The sequence below is a fragment of the Colias eurytheme genome, chromosome 1, assembly GCF_061535395.1.
Source record: "Colias eurytheme isolate Ceu_HAF_F1 chromosome 1, ilColEury1 Martin Lab GWU primary, whole genome shotgun sequence".
Classification (NCBI taxonomy): domain Eukaryota; kingdom Metazoa; phylum Arthropoda; class Insecta; order Lepidoptera; family Pieridae; genus Colias; species Colias eurytheme.
The window spans coordinates 801,399-818,719 of NC_142980.1; the positions used below are offsets into that span (position 1 = coordinate 801,399).

The window sequence follows — 17,321 nt, forward strand, 5'->3', positions numbered from 1 at the left end:
TGTTGTACTCGTCCACCTAAGCCAAAATCGCCTGGTAGCCAGTGTCTACTCCCCGGCAGAAGGGAGGGAGGGGGGGTTATAGAACAGAGCGCCCGGCGCTCGGAAAAAAAATTCTGGCGGATTCATTTGGCCCTTTGAGTCGAGTTTGGTGTCGTTATCAGGTAACTAGATGATGCCCGATTCATTCCCCATACCAGTTTTTTAGGGTTCCGTAGCAAAATATGTCACAATCTTTAAAATAATAAACTTTTGGCAGTGGCAAAATCCAAACAAACCAGTATATTTTTATATTTTTGTATGAAACTTGGTTTATAAAAAAATACTGTCTGAAAGGCCATTTCATGCAGATTATAAAAACATTAACATGTAACATATATCTTACCATTTTCAATGTGAAATAAATTATAGAAAGTACAGGAACGTTCGTCAGCGCAGCGTAGGGGACGGCTAATAGACCCGAAAAATAAGCAATAACATAAAACAAAAACCAGTCAAGTGCGAGTCTGACTCGCACATCGAGTGTTTCGTACTTATTTGTCCTATACCATGTTATCTTGTCTGGTAGGACCTGGTTAACTGATACACACACACTTTCTTCTTTATAATATTAGTGTGATTTTTAATCATCTTTAAATTATAAATGAAGTCAGGTAACATTGTTAAAAATAAAGATATATAATAATAGAACGTTTTTGTATTAATAATAATGACAACCACCACCACAATTACATAATTCGGTACATTTGAGCTGGCGTATAAAACACTTCAATCTGGAATTGCAAGATTTCACGCACCGACATCTTATCAATTCAAAGCTTCTCTTTTATTTTTATTTCAGATGGGCAAGGAATATTTTAATTTTTTTAGGTCCCTAAATATATACAGCCTGTAAAACTGCCCTTAAGGTGTGTTGTTTAAGGGCAGCTTCTGTGGGAGGCAAATTTTCGATTTGCCTGTCCGTTTTTGTTAAAAATTTGTTTGCGACCCTCATTTACTGTCACAGCGGGGTAAAATGTGAAAAACAAACATGTACTTATAATAATTATAAAAAAAATATAAGTTCTGGATAAGAGTATCCTTAAAATATCGTGACCGTCCTTACCTATCATGCATTGTAATCACAAACTTTTCAATTTCACTGTCTGCATATTTGCCACTGTAAAGTGCTTCAAATCCTCGTGTGACATTCGGATATGCCTTCCATACCTCAAATGCAGGTGTACCTATAGTTCTTTTAGACCTTCTAGCTTGGAATACATGATATTCTGTACTAGCCATATCTGTCGACTGTTCTTAACATTATTTTGGCTACTACTACTATATCGTGTGTTCCAAAGCTAGAAGGTCTAAACTCTAAAAGAACTATAGGTACACCTGCATTTAAGGTATAGAAGGCATATCCGAATGTCACACGAGGATTTGAAGCACTTTACCACTGTAAAGTGCATATTTGCCACTGCAAATATGCAGACACTGAAATTGAAAAGTTTGTGATTACAATGCATGATAGGTAAGGACGGTCACGATATTTTAAGGATACTCTTATCCAGAACTTATATTTTTTTTATAATTATTATAAGTACATGTTTGTTTTTCACATTTTACCCCGCTGTGACAGTAAATGAGGGTCGCAAACAAATTTTTAACAAAAACGGACAGGCAAATCGAAAATTTGCCTCCCACAGAAGCTGCCCTTAAACAACACACCTTAAGGGCAGTTTTACAGGCTGTATATATTTAGGGACCTAAAAAAATTAAAATATTCCTTGCCCATCTGAAATAAAAATAAAAGAGAAGCTTTGAATTGATAAGATGTCGGTGCGTGAAATCTTGCAATTCCAGATTGAAGTGTTTTATACGCCAGCTCAAATGTACCGAATTATGTAATTGTGGTGGTGGTTGTCATTATTATTAATACAAAAACGTTCTATTATTATATATCTTTATTTTTAACAATGTTACCTGACTTCATTTATAATTTAAAGATGATTAAAAATCACACTAATATTATAAAGAAGAAAGTGTGTGTGTATCAGTTAACCAGGTCCTACCAGACAAGATAACATGGTATAGGACAAATAAGTACGAAACACTCGATGTGCGAGTCAGACTCGCACTTGACTGGTTTTTGTTTTATGTTATTGCTTATTTTTCGGGTCTATTAGCCGTCCCCTACGCTGCGCTGACGAACGTTCCTGTACTTTCTATAATTTATTTCACATTGAAAATGGTAAGATATATGTTACATGTTAATGTTTTTATAATCTGCATGAAATGGCCTTTCAGACAGTATTTTTTTATAAACCAAGTTTCATACAAAAATATAAAAATATACTGGTTTGTTTGGATTTTGCCACTGCCAAAAGTTTATTATTTTAAAGATTGTGACATATTTTGCTACGGAACCCTAAAAAACTGGTATGGGGAGTGAATTGGGCATCATCTAGTTACCTGATAACGACACCAAACTCGACTCAAAGGGCCAAATGAATCCGCCAGAATTTTTTTTCCGAGCGCCGGGCGCTCTGTTCTATAACCCCCCCTCCCTCCCTTCTGCCGGGGAGTAGACACTGGCTACCAGGCGATTTGGGCTTAGGTGGACAAGTACAACATTCGAACCAAATTTCATTGCTTTACTCAAAAATGTATACCTTTCCATACAAGCATGCCCATAAGAAAACGGACTAATCTATTTCCACTTAAAATAATTACAATAAATTAAAATCAAACTATACACCATTTTTTATAATAGACACTTGAAGTTATTAAGTCAATTGGCCTAGTATCAGTTCTATGAAAAATGAATAAAGTTATTGATAGAAAGTAGGTTGCACTGAAGCTTGGGCGAGTGGTGGCAAGCCGTTGCAACAACCTTGAATGGTAAATTGATACATAACGTAAATATCAAGTTACAACGACATTTTTACTTTCATACATTTCAAATGGAAATTGAGAAACATCAATCTTTTTACCTTATCAACGATAAAGATAAAGAGATTATAGATATCCAATATTGTATTAATATAATGCATTGATTATAGAATTTGGTTATTTAAATATGAACGTAAATTCTATCCTCTTTGTCTTCCGAGTTAAAGATTGTAAAAATGCGTAGTAAAACACGAGCCATGAAGGTGAGACGGTGACAGCTCATAATTTATTAGCACTCCTAATAATGACGTCATAGCTTACATAACAGTATATTAATCTCCTCTGTTTATTATCACATGGGGCAACGAGATTATTGCTATGTATAGTTTCTTATATGCTTACACGATTTCTTTTAAGTTGCACTGTATGAATGGAAAATTTGCATCAAAGAATTGAGTTGCACTCGACACGATATTTGACACGTACATAATTTTAAATATATAAATATTGTAATGCGAATTTTCTTGCGAACGAATGGTTTATTGTTATGTTAACGTGCGTCTTTTGAATGTATTTTTGTTTCTTTTATTGATAAATGTATTGTCGAATCGGTCCCGGCGGAGCGAAATAAACAAGTATCGCGATGACCTTGAACTTGACGACCTCACGTTTTTTGCGTGCGAGCGGCCATCTGGGCCGGAGTAAACCGATTTCAGGATTCTACGAACGCCGTCCATAAGCATATGCGAAATAACCGAATTGTGAACATTGGTTAAAAACAGACGCATATAAAATGCATCGGTTTTCAACTTTAACGAAATTGGAGTAATTACTTACGTTAACACAATTTATTTCATTACACATGTTCATTTTACGCCATTAATTGTTACGCTCGCGACTTGACGTCAAATTGTAACTATATAATTGCCATTTAATAACTCAGGCTCCGGTATCACAGACACAATAGAAAATCTATTGTGTCGTGGACCGATCGGGCCGTTCGGGGCTCAATGGGTTAATGTGTTGGCGAAATGACCTATAAAGAACATAGCTACAACATAGTTGTTTGTTGCAGGCGAGCTGTACAAGCTGAAGATGTTGACCGCGAAGATCATGGTGTTCTGCATGAACCACCTGATCGAGAACCTCGAGGAGGAAAAGCTTGAGTGCCTCTGCAAGCTGCTGACCACCATCGGGCAGCAGGTCGAGAGCGAAGTCAAGGAGCAGCTGGAGCAGATCTTCAAGATGATGCAGGACATCGTCGCGGACAGGAAGGCGAACAGGATCAGCAGCCGAGTGCGCTTCATGATACAGGACGTGATCGAGCTGCGCAGGAGGAAGTGGGTCGCCAAGAACGTGATCGACTCGCAGCCCAAGATGATGGACCAGATACAGAAGGAGGCTGAGCAGCAGCAACGCCATATTGAGGTGTGTTTTAAATTTGATATTTTACCTAAATTTGATACGTTTGTAATATGTGTACTTTACTGTAGTGGGTTTTTAAATCTTTAAAACTACTTAATGATGAGGGAGGATTTTGATGAGGTTTTTCTAATAGACACAGTGGTTCTTGTGGAGGGTTACATTATATGATATATGATATTTGTTAAGTTTTCTAATGGTGCATCCACACATGCCCGGCGACACGGTAACAATAACTTGTAGGTTATAAAAGTAATTTAGTCCTACTAATATTTGTGAGGATGGAGAAACTTGGACTGGACTACAATGAAATTTGGTATGTAGGTAGCTGAATACCCAGAATAAGACACTGCTACGGGAACAATGCGGGTTTTTGTTTAACCCCTTGAGCCCCGAACGGCCAGATCCGGCCGCGAAACAATAAAAAATAAATAAAAATCATTTATTGAGTAATAATACATTGACATAAATTAAACACGACGATCGCCTCAACTAGGTATAAACCTGTGCTAGAGACGACCGACGCCTTCCACATTAGTCTTAGTCATATAGTATTGTACTATGCAAATTTAAATTACATTATCAATTAAAGAAATATATTTAAAATAGATTTTCTATTGTGTCTGTGATTCCGGGGCCTGATGGATTAAAAAGGTGGGCGGTAATCTAGTCTAGTAGAAACTAGGATATAAAGGAGTTTGTTTCGTGCAGCTGATGAACTCGTCGCCGATGGGCGGCGGCGGGGGGTTCCGGCGCGAGGAGGGCGGCGGTCGCAAGCGGGGTGAGGGGCGGCGGGGACAGGGAGGGAACAACTTCAACGAGTCGCCCTGGAAGCCCACGCCGCGCGCCAACTTCACCGTAGACACCAACAAGCTCAAGATCACCTCGCAGAAGGTATGCCACACAGAGATCACTAAGAGCTAGCGTGCACGAGCAACTTTGTCTCCGCAACTATTTTGTCTCCGCGTTTATTTTGTCTCTCCACCCATGGGCTAGTATGAAAGTGCGCGCACGTTGCGACGCAACTCCCCATACAATTGATGGGAGAGACAAAATAGTTGCGGAGACCAAGTTGCTCGTGCGCGCTAGCTCTAACACCAGGTGACGAGTCTCCTCGTTTAACTACTGTTAACATAAAAATAATCTTCCCTGTTCATTCCTTTATTGCTCACGTGGAAATATTCCTTTATTTGTAGATTCGTAAGGTCTGAAAATGTTAATGATATGGTAGCGATTACAAGCAGACGATCTACCAGCTCCTTTGAAGACTGACAAATAGACAAATTTACTTTGAAATATTTGTAAACAGTCAAAAATGACTATGATCCTGAAATACATCAACTATTATTAAATATTAATTTATTTAGGACAACTGAATGTAATTAGAAGGAGTTGTGTATAAACTACACATTCACTATTTTTAAACTGTTATCTACCACTTGACACCAATGTTTCAATGGTGCAACTTCACTTATTCTATAATGGATCCTGTGACAAATTAGGAACATTATCCCATTAGAGGGACACGCCACCCATAATCATTCGAGTTTTCGAATTAAACGAAATTGGCACACTATTCCATAATATACAATAATAATAATATATTAGCTTTTATTTCCTTACTTTTACAAAAATTTACACTTTAACTTAATACTAAATACATTATATAATAAAATCTTAAAAACTAATATAATTATGTGTATTGTTATTCTATGTTAGTATTTATCTTATTATTCTATATTGTAAGGACCGCTTTGTGTGGTGAAAGCCTCCTCCAAAATTTTCCATTTCTGCCTATCATTAGCCAGTTTTACCCAGTGGTTCCCCGGATATTAACATCTATAGGATATAATAGATGTAAATAATGTTTATCCGTGGCAGAACCTGAACACCACGAGGCTGGGGCCACCGACCACCGCGTGGAACCAGGGCTCCGGCGCGAAGAACACGTCGGCCAGCAACTCGAGCATCAGTCTGAACAAGAACAAGTACAGCATTCTGGAGGTCATGCAGACCGATCCCACCTCCGTCAGAGGTGAGCGCTTGTCTTTCGTGGAGTGTTTTTCATTTATTCGTCAATTATGATCACTGCATGGTTTTTTTTTTACTTATTTAAAATCAATATAACACTATTTTTCAGCAATGTTTTGTTATTTTTACTATGCATTGAAAGATTTGACGAGTATCGAATGTTTTTGTTTTAATTTATATCTGCAAACTCATTGACTTAAGCAAACAGTAGTGAGCTGAGATAAATATCTCGGATTTCATAGATCTTTTAAAGATATATTATACACGCTCAACTCTATGTATGTGGTTGGGAGCGAGTTTCAATATATCAATGTGTTTGCAGCAAACAAAGATTTGTCGCCGGCTGGATATCAACACTCGAAATCGATCGAGATGGCCTCGTTCAATTCGCGCGGTGACTTCAGTAAGTATTGGTTTTCGTTTGCAACGCACTAACATGGATTTCATCATTGGGCAACATACTACAAAACACGAAATAAATGCATAATTGTTCACTTATTAAACGAACCATTTCTGTCGCTCAGCCGGCCTGGAGAGTGAGTGATTTTATCTATTAACAAGTTTGTATTTATAGCTACATTGACTGTTTTGATTCGCTTCCTCTTCCCTATCTCTTTTCGTTTTTGGTTCCTGGCTCTGCATGCGATGTTTTGTTGACGCATTTCTGCCGACCGATATTATTATATAGTGTGTGTGTCGAGCGTTGTGTACTGAGCGTGTGGTGTGTGCAGACGCGGGCGGGCGGTCCGGGTCGTCGGGCGGCGGGCGCTCGAGCTCGGGCTCCCGCGCGCCGGCCGCCGCGCCGCCGCCGGAGCCCGCGCCGGCGCCGGCGCCGGTCGCGCAGGAGCCGCTGACGGACGCCGTGCGCAAGCGCGTCAAGCAGATGGTCGACCTGTGCCTCATGAACCCCGACGACGACGAGATGGTCGAGGAGATCAAGCTGATGCCGCCGCAGCACCACGCGGCTATCATCACTGAGATGATCGAGGTGGCGCTCGAAAAGTGAGTGTTATTGTGTATATTGAACAGTTTCTATTGGTTTATTGTACATTTTGTAAAATAACTATACAGATATTTAAATGCAATACGTACATGTATAATTTTGTGTAGTCTACAGGTAAATTAGCTTGGAGAAATTTTTGCATATGTAGTGGTGTGTATATTACTCAGATCTTAGAGCGCGTTTCCACTATATCGTTCTGGCCTATACAAAAATGTTTCGATATCCTAACATTACTATTTAACTTTATACTTATTCCTAGCAACACTTTTGTTTTCAATAAAAACAAGTTTTTATTTGAAAGAAAATGGTTTTGACTTTATAAAAAAAAATTATATCATTCAATTTTACGTCCTTGAGCAAACGACAAGGCGACTACCGTGAAACAATAAAATATCGTGTCCATAATAATTTGTTTCATAATTAATATTTGACCATAATAATTACGAAACAAAACAAATAAATAAATCGTCACTTGATAGTGGAAAGTGGAAACACGCACAAAACCAGAATAAACCAGTTTACGCTGTCCGCAGGTGCCACGTGCAGTCGTTTGGTAGCGTTAGAACATAAAGCACATTTCATTCAAAAATTATAATTATTATGTACGTAGTTTAATTGATAAATTTTGTATTTGTTGATTGTTGTTATTATTTGTTATTATTGTTATAATATTTGTTGAAGTGAATTACATGTCCCGCAGCCGGAGGCCCCAAATGAAAACTCAGATGTACTTAAAAACTACATTTAATAGCTAAAATGAGACTTTTACACCCATGTCTGCACGATGCAGACCGGAGTTAAAGAATGAATTTATACAGTTTAATAATTATAAAGACGTAAGCTTGGATGCTATAAGGGAAATCGCATCCACATTCTATTCCCGTGCGAACGGCGTATTCAGCAGTTTTGTATGAAGGCAGGGCCATAACTAGTGTTTAATTTGTGTGTAAGTGTTGTAACTTTATATTGTTAATTCAATATGGCTCCAGTGTTAAAACATGGTCGAGGCAAGCCTTTGACTTCTCAAACTAAAGAATTAAACTTTAAATGTCGTTTCTTTTTCAGGTTAGTAAATTTTTCATTTTAGTAACATTGTTAATGTAAAAGTTATATGTATGTTAAATGTGCAAATATTAAAATAAAGTCTCATCTTTTTCAGAGGAGAAACACATATAGTTTAATTTAAAATCCCTTATATATACAGGGTTACTTGTAAAACACCGGCAACCTCGCAGGACAAGATAGCTAACATCATAAGTAACAACATTTCGACTTTTGATAATTTGTTAGATTTTATTTTCATACAAAAATAAATATTCATTTAATTTTCCGTCTGAATATTATAAACTCTACGCCTCCCAAAAATTACGTAAACAAAAAGCGAACGAGAGGGGGAAGGGGGCGTCGCGTCGTCCATCCGATAATTAATAGAACATAGACTTACAAATGTAAGGAGAGTACAATAAAAGTTTAAAAAATCATTTAAAAATAATTTATTGCGTTATGCCAAAAGTCGTAGAACAAATGTTGTTATTTATGATGTTAGCTATCTTGTCCTGCGAGGTTGCTGGTGTTTTACAAGTAACCCTGTATAAAATAAAAACTAAAAATAAAATGTTGTTTTATTTTATTTGCTGACCATACACTACTACAAACGCAAAAATTTCTCCAAGCTAATTTACCTGTACTAGTTTAAATAGATTTATATGTAATATTTGATTGATTGTTCAAATATAAAATAGGGTTTTGACATTTTTTGTTTATATAAAAGGTATATATTGTAAAAACTAATAATAATACACAATGACATCCTAAGTATTGTATGAATAACAATCATACAAGACATAATTAGGTATTTCAATGAATATTTTTACAATCACTAAAAGTCAATAACACAATAGTTTGTTACTTGTTAGCAACATGGCTAACAAGTAACAAACTTTGGATGTTACCGCACACCTCACTCACTATAACATTGAACCAGGAACGCGAAGGAGATCACGCAGCTGTCGAAGTCGATAGTGCACGTGGCGAGCACGGGCACGATCTCCGCGGAGCTCCTGCTGGCCGGGCTGGCGGACATATTCGACGCGGCGCCCGACCTGTACATCGACGTTCCGATGCTGTACGACTACCTCGCCAAGTTCCTCGCGCCGCTCATTGAGAAGAAGGTCAGCATATTATATTATAACTGTCGAAGTATTTATGTATTTTAAATGCAATAAAGTATAATAAATAAATAAATAAATAAATTGATTAACATCGTGAATGAAAAGATGGCGGACAAAATTATGGCTGATATTGGTGATTTGATGATGAGATGTTTGTTTAGCAATCAAAAGTTATAGATTACATTACATTGTACTAAACTATTAGGTGTTGTAATTTAAATTTGGTCACGTTAAATGTTAGTAAACAATTGTAGTTTTTAGCCAAAATAAAGCTAAACTTCTTCAAACACAGACAAATTTTGAAAATGTAACTATAACACATTGATACAAGTTTTAATTTTATCTCTTATCCCTATAGCACATAACCTTTGAGCAAGTGCACCGGGCGTGCGAGACGATCATCTCGTCGAAGCATGGCCACCTTCTTCTGCGGGCCATCTTCAAAGAGCTCAAGGAATCAATGGGCCCAACCTTCACCAAGACCAAATGGCAGGAGTCGGGCTTGCAGTTCAAGCAATGGATGAATGAGGATCAGGTAAGATCCATATCTTAAGCTAAGCAAGCTTATTAAAGTTAATAATATATATTTCGGTAGAAATTTTAGTATATTTGCGATAGGAACTGGAGAGCAAAACATATATTTACTTGAGAAATAATAAAAATTTGGTCATTTTCCATAAATAATATTGTAATAATTTGTCCATGTGTTTAAATAAAATTTGCCATGGGAATGAGACGTAATATTGAGGTAACATGAACTACTGTCTAGCCACCTTACTATCTCCAGATACAATTTATATAAAATCATGACATAAAATTGTTATGTTGCGGTTGCAAAGAAAGACTTACTCACTTTCATATTGTTTATAACATTTGTGAGGAATTTGTATCTTTATCCTATGTCAACAACATAATGAAATACTAGCAAACCGGGCGAACTCCGTTTCGCCACCAGAGACACCTTTTCTTTGCTATAAACCTCACGGAGCCCGAACCTTTCCAACAAATGCAAAACCGTGGAAATCGGTTCATGCGTTCTGGAGTTATAGTGTCAGGAAGGAAAACACGACTTATCTATACTAATATTATAAAGCTGAAGAGTTTGTTTGTTTGAACGCGATAATCTCGGGAACTACTGGTCCGATTTGAAAAATTCTTTCGGTGTTAGATAGCCCATTTATCGAGGAAGGTTATAGGTTATATATACGCTACGACCAACAGGGGTGGAGCCACGGGGGTGAAACCGCGCGGAGCAGCTAGTTTTTATATAGTAGATTAGTTTTCCCCATATTTATCTTTTGTCATTTGTCACATAGGTGTCGAAGTGGATCGAGGACAACCGGCTGCAGTACGTGGAGGGCGGCGAGCCGTGCGGCGGCGAGCGGATCGTGACGCCCGCCGAGACGCAGGACAAGCTGCTGCAGCTGATGGACGCGGACGAGAGCTGCGACTGCCTGCGCGGATGGGTGCAGGTACACACACACAGACTGATACACGGATACAAGTGTACACATACAGACATATGTGTCAACAGCATTCCGCACATACAATAATAGAGAGCAGTGTACACGAACATTGTAAAATATAACTGTACTAGCTTTCCGCCCGCGGCTTCGCCCGCTTTGTCTGAAATATAATAAATTAAATACTAAAACCTTCCTCTATAATTATTCTATCTAAAAAACCGCATCAAAATCCGTTGCGTAGTTTTAAAGATTTAGGGCTGATTTTTCAATCCTTGGTTAAAACTTATTCGTCGAATAATGTATAAAACAACCATTTTAAAAACGTATTCTAATTGCACGTATTTGACAGTTTACGTGACATTTTAATATTATCGTGTAATACTTTATTTGGACGGATAAGTTTTATCCAAGCATTGAAAAATTGGCCCTTAAGCATACATAGGGACATAGGGACAGAGAAAGCTACTTTGTTTTATACTATGTAGTGATACAGCAGACAAACATAAATGTACTTTATATGCATATACACACACGTCTAGATATTCTTGTAGATGTACTAGGTCTGTGTGTAGGTTTTTGACAAAACCCCAACAGAAAAGTGCCATTATTGATATAATAAGCGAAACAGATAGTTTGTAGAAAAATATATTATCGGGAATATTTACGAACCTTGTTTTAAAAGACACGTAATCCAACATAAAAAACAGCGTGTGTGCCAAGCACACACGTGTCAGAAGTGAAATTTCTTTGGCAAGATTCAAAGATACCAAAATCGTCGTCTTACTCCATAACGTGACGGTATTGCCAAAACGCGCCAGGCCTTGAAATTTTACTCTCAACGCGCCTAAAGAAGTTTCACTTCAAAAACGCTTTATCAATTCCCATAATATTATGTAGGTAGCTTTTATAAATTAAAAATTCTGAAATAACAATCTTGACCTACAAAATAGCATATTTTCGTCAGCCGGATATATTTTCCATTTTCATATACATACGGATTTCAATTTTATAACGTAACATCTATTCTCATGTTCGACATCTAACAAAGGAATATCTAGAAATAGAATTTAATCTAGAAACTAGAACATATCAGATTTCAATTTCCATTTCAATTCCAATCGCTTCCGTCCGAGCGAAACTAGATTAATATCTCTACATGTCAATCGCACACATGATATATACATTCATCCCTACAACCAGAACTCGGTCCAATTTGCCGGTTCATCGTATGACCTAGAATGAATGGAATCAATACGAGCGTCTGGCTACATAGCTACCTATAACTCGCTCCCAGGACTATTGATTTTGCCTTACCGCGCCATTCAAACCGTTGTACTATCGTTTGTTTACTATGCGCATTATATTTGTATATTTTATTCCTTTTTGAACGAATTCTCGTTAATTGAAATAACATTTGTCGTACGCGTAACGAGATTGTACACAAATAATGTTTGTTTTGTTCGATTGTTTACCAATATTCGTTTTGCTCTCGGCAATTAGTCTACGCGAGTGTTTACGAGGAATCTATATTTAATTAACTTTTTTGTTTTGTTACATTCGTATTAGCTTTCAATTTCAAGGATTAAAATGTTAGTTTATTTTAGAATTAACAAACAATGAATGGGATAATGGGATTAAAGTTAGTTGAAGTTGAATGGATACAAATAGTGTTTTTTATTTTTATTGATATGAATGGAAAGTTGGATTTATTCTTCGTTTGTAGAAATTTTAATCGGTGTTTTATTGCGACGTTTTCTTTATGACTCTTTTAAGTTATAACCGCTTTGAGGTATATTTCCTCGAGATGACTTTATGTACAAGAATGTAATTATGCTCACGTTTGCAGCACAATGTAGGTCACGTTGAGTGGGAATAATGGGAAACGATTTCCTTTGTGTTTAAAGTTACGTGAGACTTTGTTGCATTCAAAATTTTATGCTTGTATGGCAAAGGTCGTCGGTTTCAGTCACGGGTATATTGTTATCGGTTCAGACATTTAAAAAATTATCAATTAGAATCAAATGTCACGATGTTTTCATAGATAATTCATGTTTAACAGTGCCATGTATATAATTATGTATTTTGCTAAGGACATTATAACGAATAGATGTTTCAGAAATATTTTTACGTTGTATGTACGTGACCTCGGTACACAGCTTTTATAACAGTGTAATGATATAATTATGTGGTTTATCTCTTCTTAGTCGTACACTCTTGACAGAGTTGTCGTGGTTATGGTGATGGTGCTCTATTCTTGTTAGATGTGGTCACTTCTTTGTTCGCTCCCTGTCCAACAATACGTCTCCGTTTCTCACGATCGGTAGCATTGCGAGCACATTCTACAAGGCCGGACTGGGTCGTTTTACCGATAAGGTCCGGTCGGTCCAACATGTAGGTGAGCGGCCTCGTGATCTTTTGCCCTCAATTTGTCCCTGCACCACAAGTCTCTCTAAGGAATCCTTATTTCTGGTGATGTGGGCAAAGACCTTCAAAATTTGCATCTGCACAATCGACGAAAGCCTATTTTCGATGTTTAGCTCCTTGAATATCGTGACGTTATGTGATTTATATCACGTGTATAATGTGGTGTGCAGGACAACATAGGCGCGTCTAGCGGGTCGGAGTGGTTCCTGCGCGCGCTGACGACGGCCGCGGTGACGCACGCGCTGGGCGGGCGCGCGGGCCCGCTGGCCGGCGAGCGGCTCGGCAAGTACGCGCCGCTCGTCGGCGAGTACGCGGCCGGCCAGCTGCCGCGCGAGGTGGCCTGCCTGCTCGCCGTGCAGCGCCTCGTGCACCGCCTGGAGCACCCGCAAGGTACGCACACGCACACACACGCACAAGCATACAACGCACAAACACACACACGCATGTACGGACACGCACACGCATGTACGGACACGCACACGCATATACGCACACACACACGCAATACACACACACATACACGCACACACACACACACACATACATGCACGCACGCACAAACATACGTGCAAACATAGTACACGTACACATATACATAGTACACGAGCTGGTGAATGACGGGGTTTCGAGAATAGTCGAGCGTGTAGGAAATAAATTGATTTTTCGGTTTATCTAGAAGCATGTTATAACATCACCGCTCTGCACTGATCGAATGGGTAAAAAAAAACACCGTTAGGAAACCGATATGTCGAAGAGTTATGTTGTACTTACACCAAGTCTTGTGTCAAACTCCTCGTCACTAAAATTGATTAAAATCATCTGATCAACCATCATTTAATATACATATAACAAGAGTGACAGAATTACTATGTAATGGTGTATTGCACGCCTCATAAGCGAAGCGTTGAGGTGGGTACTACTGTCACTTCGCGCAAAACATCTGATTTTTCAAACTTAAAATGTCTTTATGTATCATACATTGCACTTGTAAGATAATACATACACACTCATATTAAGAAAAAACACTATTTTTAACGTTCATGATATTTTTGATGTCATTTTTGTTATTTAAACTAGTTAAAAAACAGTTTAAAAAAGTTCTGTCTTGGACGTCCGTGTGTCTGTATGTGCGGATCCTTTTTCTTGTTAACACGATAGCGACCGAAATACTTTACTAATCGAGTCTTTTTTTTTCTCTTACGCTTGAGTATGCTCAGGAATAGAACCCTTTCATTTTTCAGGGTCTGTTTCGATGTGGTTTAATTGTTATTAAATAAACAAAAATAATAATTAATAAATATTTATTAAAGAAAAATTATGAGGCGTGCACTTTTGGATTTTCCAAATTATTTAATTTATTGTGTACGATTTATTTTCAGATATTTCATTTAGTATGTTTTTGTTTCAGGGTTAACATTAGATATATTCCAATATTTACACGAGCAGTACATAATTTCGGTGGAGGGATTCATTGCGTGGGAGCTCTCGGAAAATGAACCAGAAGGGAAAGGTATGTTTTATGCGATATTTTCTTAATTTCTTCCAAATATTTTAATATGCATGTACTGATTTTTGAAGTGAAACTTTCACTTCTTACGTGTGTAGTTGTGGACTCTAGTACACGCATAATTTTTTTTTATTGATAGCCTCGATTGTTTTATTAAATTTTTAACTAGTATGCACATTCTGATTAATTACTATTTTTGCATTCAATTTATGAAATCAATTTATAGACTACTTTTACATTTATAAAATTTTAACTCCCCACTCATAATTTTGTTGTAAATATGTCAGTAGTTGCAAATACAAAGTGTGGTTGTGTTTGCAGCGGTGATGCTGAAGGCGCTGACGTCGTTCTTCACGAACATCCGGGAGGCGGACATCGAGGACTCGTGCAGCGAGGCCTGACGCGGGCGCTTCGCCCTCGAGGCGCTGCCCTTGCTCCGCGCGACCCACCTGCACCACGTCTACATTCACTAGCTCCGCCCCGGGACCCCACATGTACCTTATTTACAATATATTGTCACTTGCGTCGAACATTATATTTAGTATTTACTAGGAACGAATCGAAGAAATACAGAGCTTTGCGACTTATATATTTATCTTTATATACTAGCTCATTGTTTATATTCGTGGTTTTATATAGTTTTTGTACACGTTATAGATTAGTGGGTAACTCGCGACGAGCGGCTTCCAGCGAGAGCGCTGCTTTACATGCCAAGTATCCGACGGTACTAACAAAGCGACGCTTCTCTTTGCGACTATCATGTTCGAACGATTTCTTCCAGTACCGCTTTGTTTATGTGATAATACAAAAATAACTGTGTTATTTTTAAATGTTACATGCCTTTTATAAATTTTATATTTATAAGAAAGTATAATATCCAAAAATTTGGCGAGTAGCGTTAAAGAAGTTTACAAAGGTAGAGTAGAGAAGGGCGGACTAGGGGTCCCGCGGCGATTGTTATACACTTTTATAGGTTCGGGGCGCTCCTACAGACGACTCTCAGTTGTTGATCACTTCATCGCGGAACTGTTCGCGCCGTGGCTCGCCCGCCGACTGTTGTATCATATTCCCTAGCAATAATGGTGTTAGTTATTTATACACACTTGTTTCACACGTTCGCGTTAGTGGCGTTTTACTTTATCGGTTTCGCCAAATCATATATCATTCACGTATCTGACTCATTTATACAGTAGCGAAAATCATGCGATATATCGAAAGTGATTTATTGATAAATTGTGGTACTTTGATTATATTGATAAATTTTATCGAGCCGGATTCTAGTCGTGTTTGCGAATTGACGTTCGTTTATTCTGTACATTTGTTGGTATTTACACGGCCTTCGCCTTGGATGCATTCGTTTTACAACAGTTATTATTCTAATGAAATTTACAATATAATGAAAGTGAGAAATTTTTAATTTTATTTATATACACTTAAAATAGTTAGGCAGGATTATCTCTGAAATAAAGAGAATATTTATGAAATATATAAATTACAGAACGTTAGGAACAATATATAACACCAGTCGTTTTATATACTGAATGCCCGAAAGGGCTTAGATTTTAAAAAGATTATATTATATTATTGCTATATTTAATATATTATAATGGTATATCATCTGTTTCGATTTTAGTAATCGATACTAATGAAATAATGATAAAATGTAAAAAAAATATAGATTCATTTACGTCTTGAATGTTCGTTAGTACCATAATATAATATTAGTAGTAATTGAGAATATTTTATTACGAGAGGTTCATTGCTTTTATACATACATACGTGTAAAAAGAATGTTAACGGTTGTTTGTAAAGTTGTTTATCGAGCGTTGACTGCGGCCGCCAGGTGTTGTTGGTCGGTTGCGGCACGCGGCTCGCGGCCCGTGACACGCGCCCGTGACACGCGCCCGTGACACGAGCTCGCCGCGGCCCGACCCGGCGGCGCCGCAAATTGAAACCTTAATATAACATAAGCAATTAAATATCTGTTCATGATTTGAATTGTATATAAAGTATATCGTAGTGAAATTGTATTTTAATATTATGCGACAGTTGCGTTATTTTTGTAACATTTTAATGGTAAATTCTCGTTACACAGAATATTATACAGCATGCAAATTAATGCACTTTTAAAGTTGTAGTTTTATCTTATTTTTTTTTTATTTTAATATTTTATTAGTTTGATAAAGTCGATAGCGCGCAGTTTTTCTGTCTCAAACTGGCGAGCGCTCTAGCCTCCCTTCGCATGTTCATGCTGGCGCTGATTTTATTTTTATTATTTAGCTATTCGTAACAATTAATTGTACGTTATGTAAATAAAACTTTTTATGTCAACTAATTGTACTTTTTATTTCGACGCCATCTTCAACCTCTTCCAAGTTGAGTTCATTAAATAATTAAAACAATTATAGAACAATAAAATGTAAACA

The 17,321-nt window shown here is 37.5% G+C and overlaps 1 protein-coding gene across 5 annotated transcripts in view; it reads left to right on the forward strand.

Moving 5' to 3' along the window:
* LOC149910843 (eukaryotic translation initiation factor 4 gamma 3-like) overlaps positions 1-17,230 on the forward strand; it is a 73,774-nt gene extending 56,544 nt beyond the window's left edge. For all 5 annotated transcript variants that reach the window (XM_090119729.1, XM_090119737.1, XM_090119748.1 and 2 more), the window contains 11 exons: positions 3,947-4,299; positions 5,005-5,187; positions 6,175-6,328; positions 6,647-6,727; positions 7,056-7,326; positions 9,312-9,498; positions 9,857-10,033; positions 10,815-10,970; positions 13,559-13,778; positions 14,797-14,898; positions 15,217-17,230. In XM_090119729.1, coding sequence (XP_089975855.1) covers positions 3,947-4,299; positions 5,005-5,187; positions 6,175-6,328; positions 6,647-6,727; positions 7,056-7,326; positions 9,312-9,498; positions 9,857-10,033; positions 10,815-10,970; positions 13,559-13,778; positions 14,797-14,898; positions 15,217-15,296 — 1,964 coding nt within the window. In that variant the 3' untranslated portion in view covers positions 15,297-17,230. The remainder of the gene's footprint in view (positions 1-3,946; positions 4,300-5,004; positions 5,188-6,174; positions 6,329-6,646; positions 6,728-7,055; positions 7,327-9,311; positions 9,499-9,856; positions 10,034-10,814; positions 10,971-13,558; positions 13,779-14,796; positions 14,899-15,216) is intronic.
* Positions 17,231-17,321: the final 91 nt, after the last annotated feature.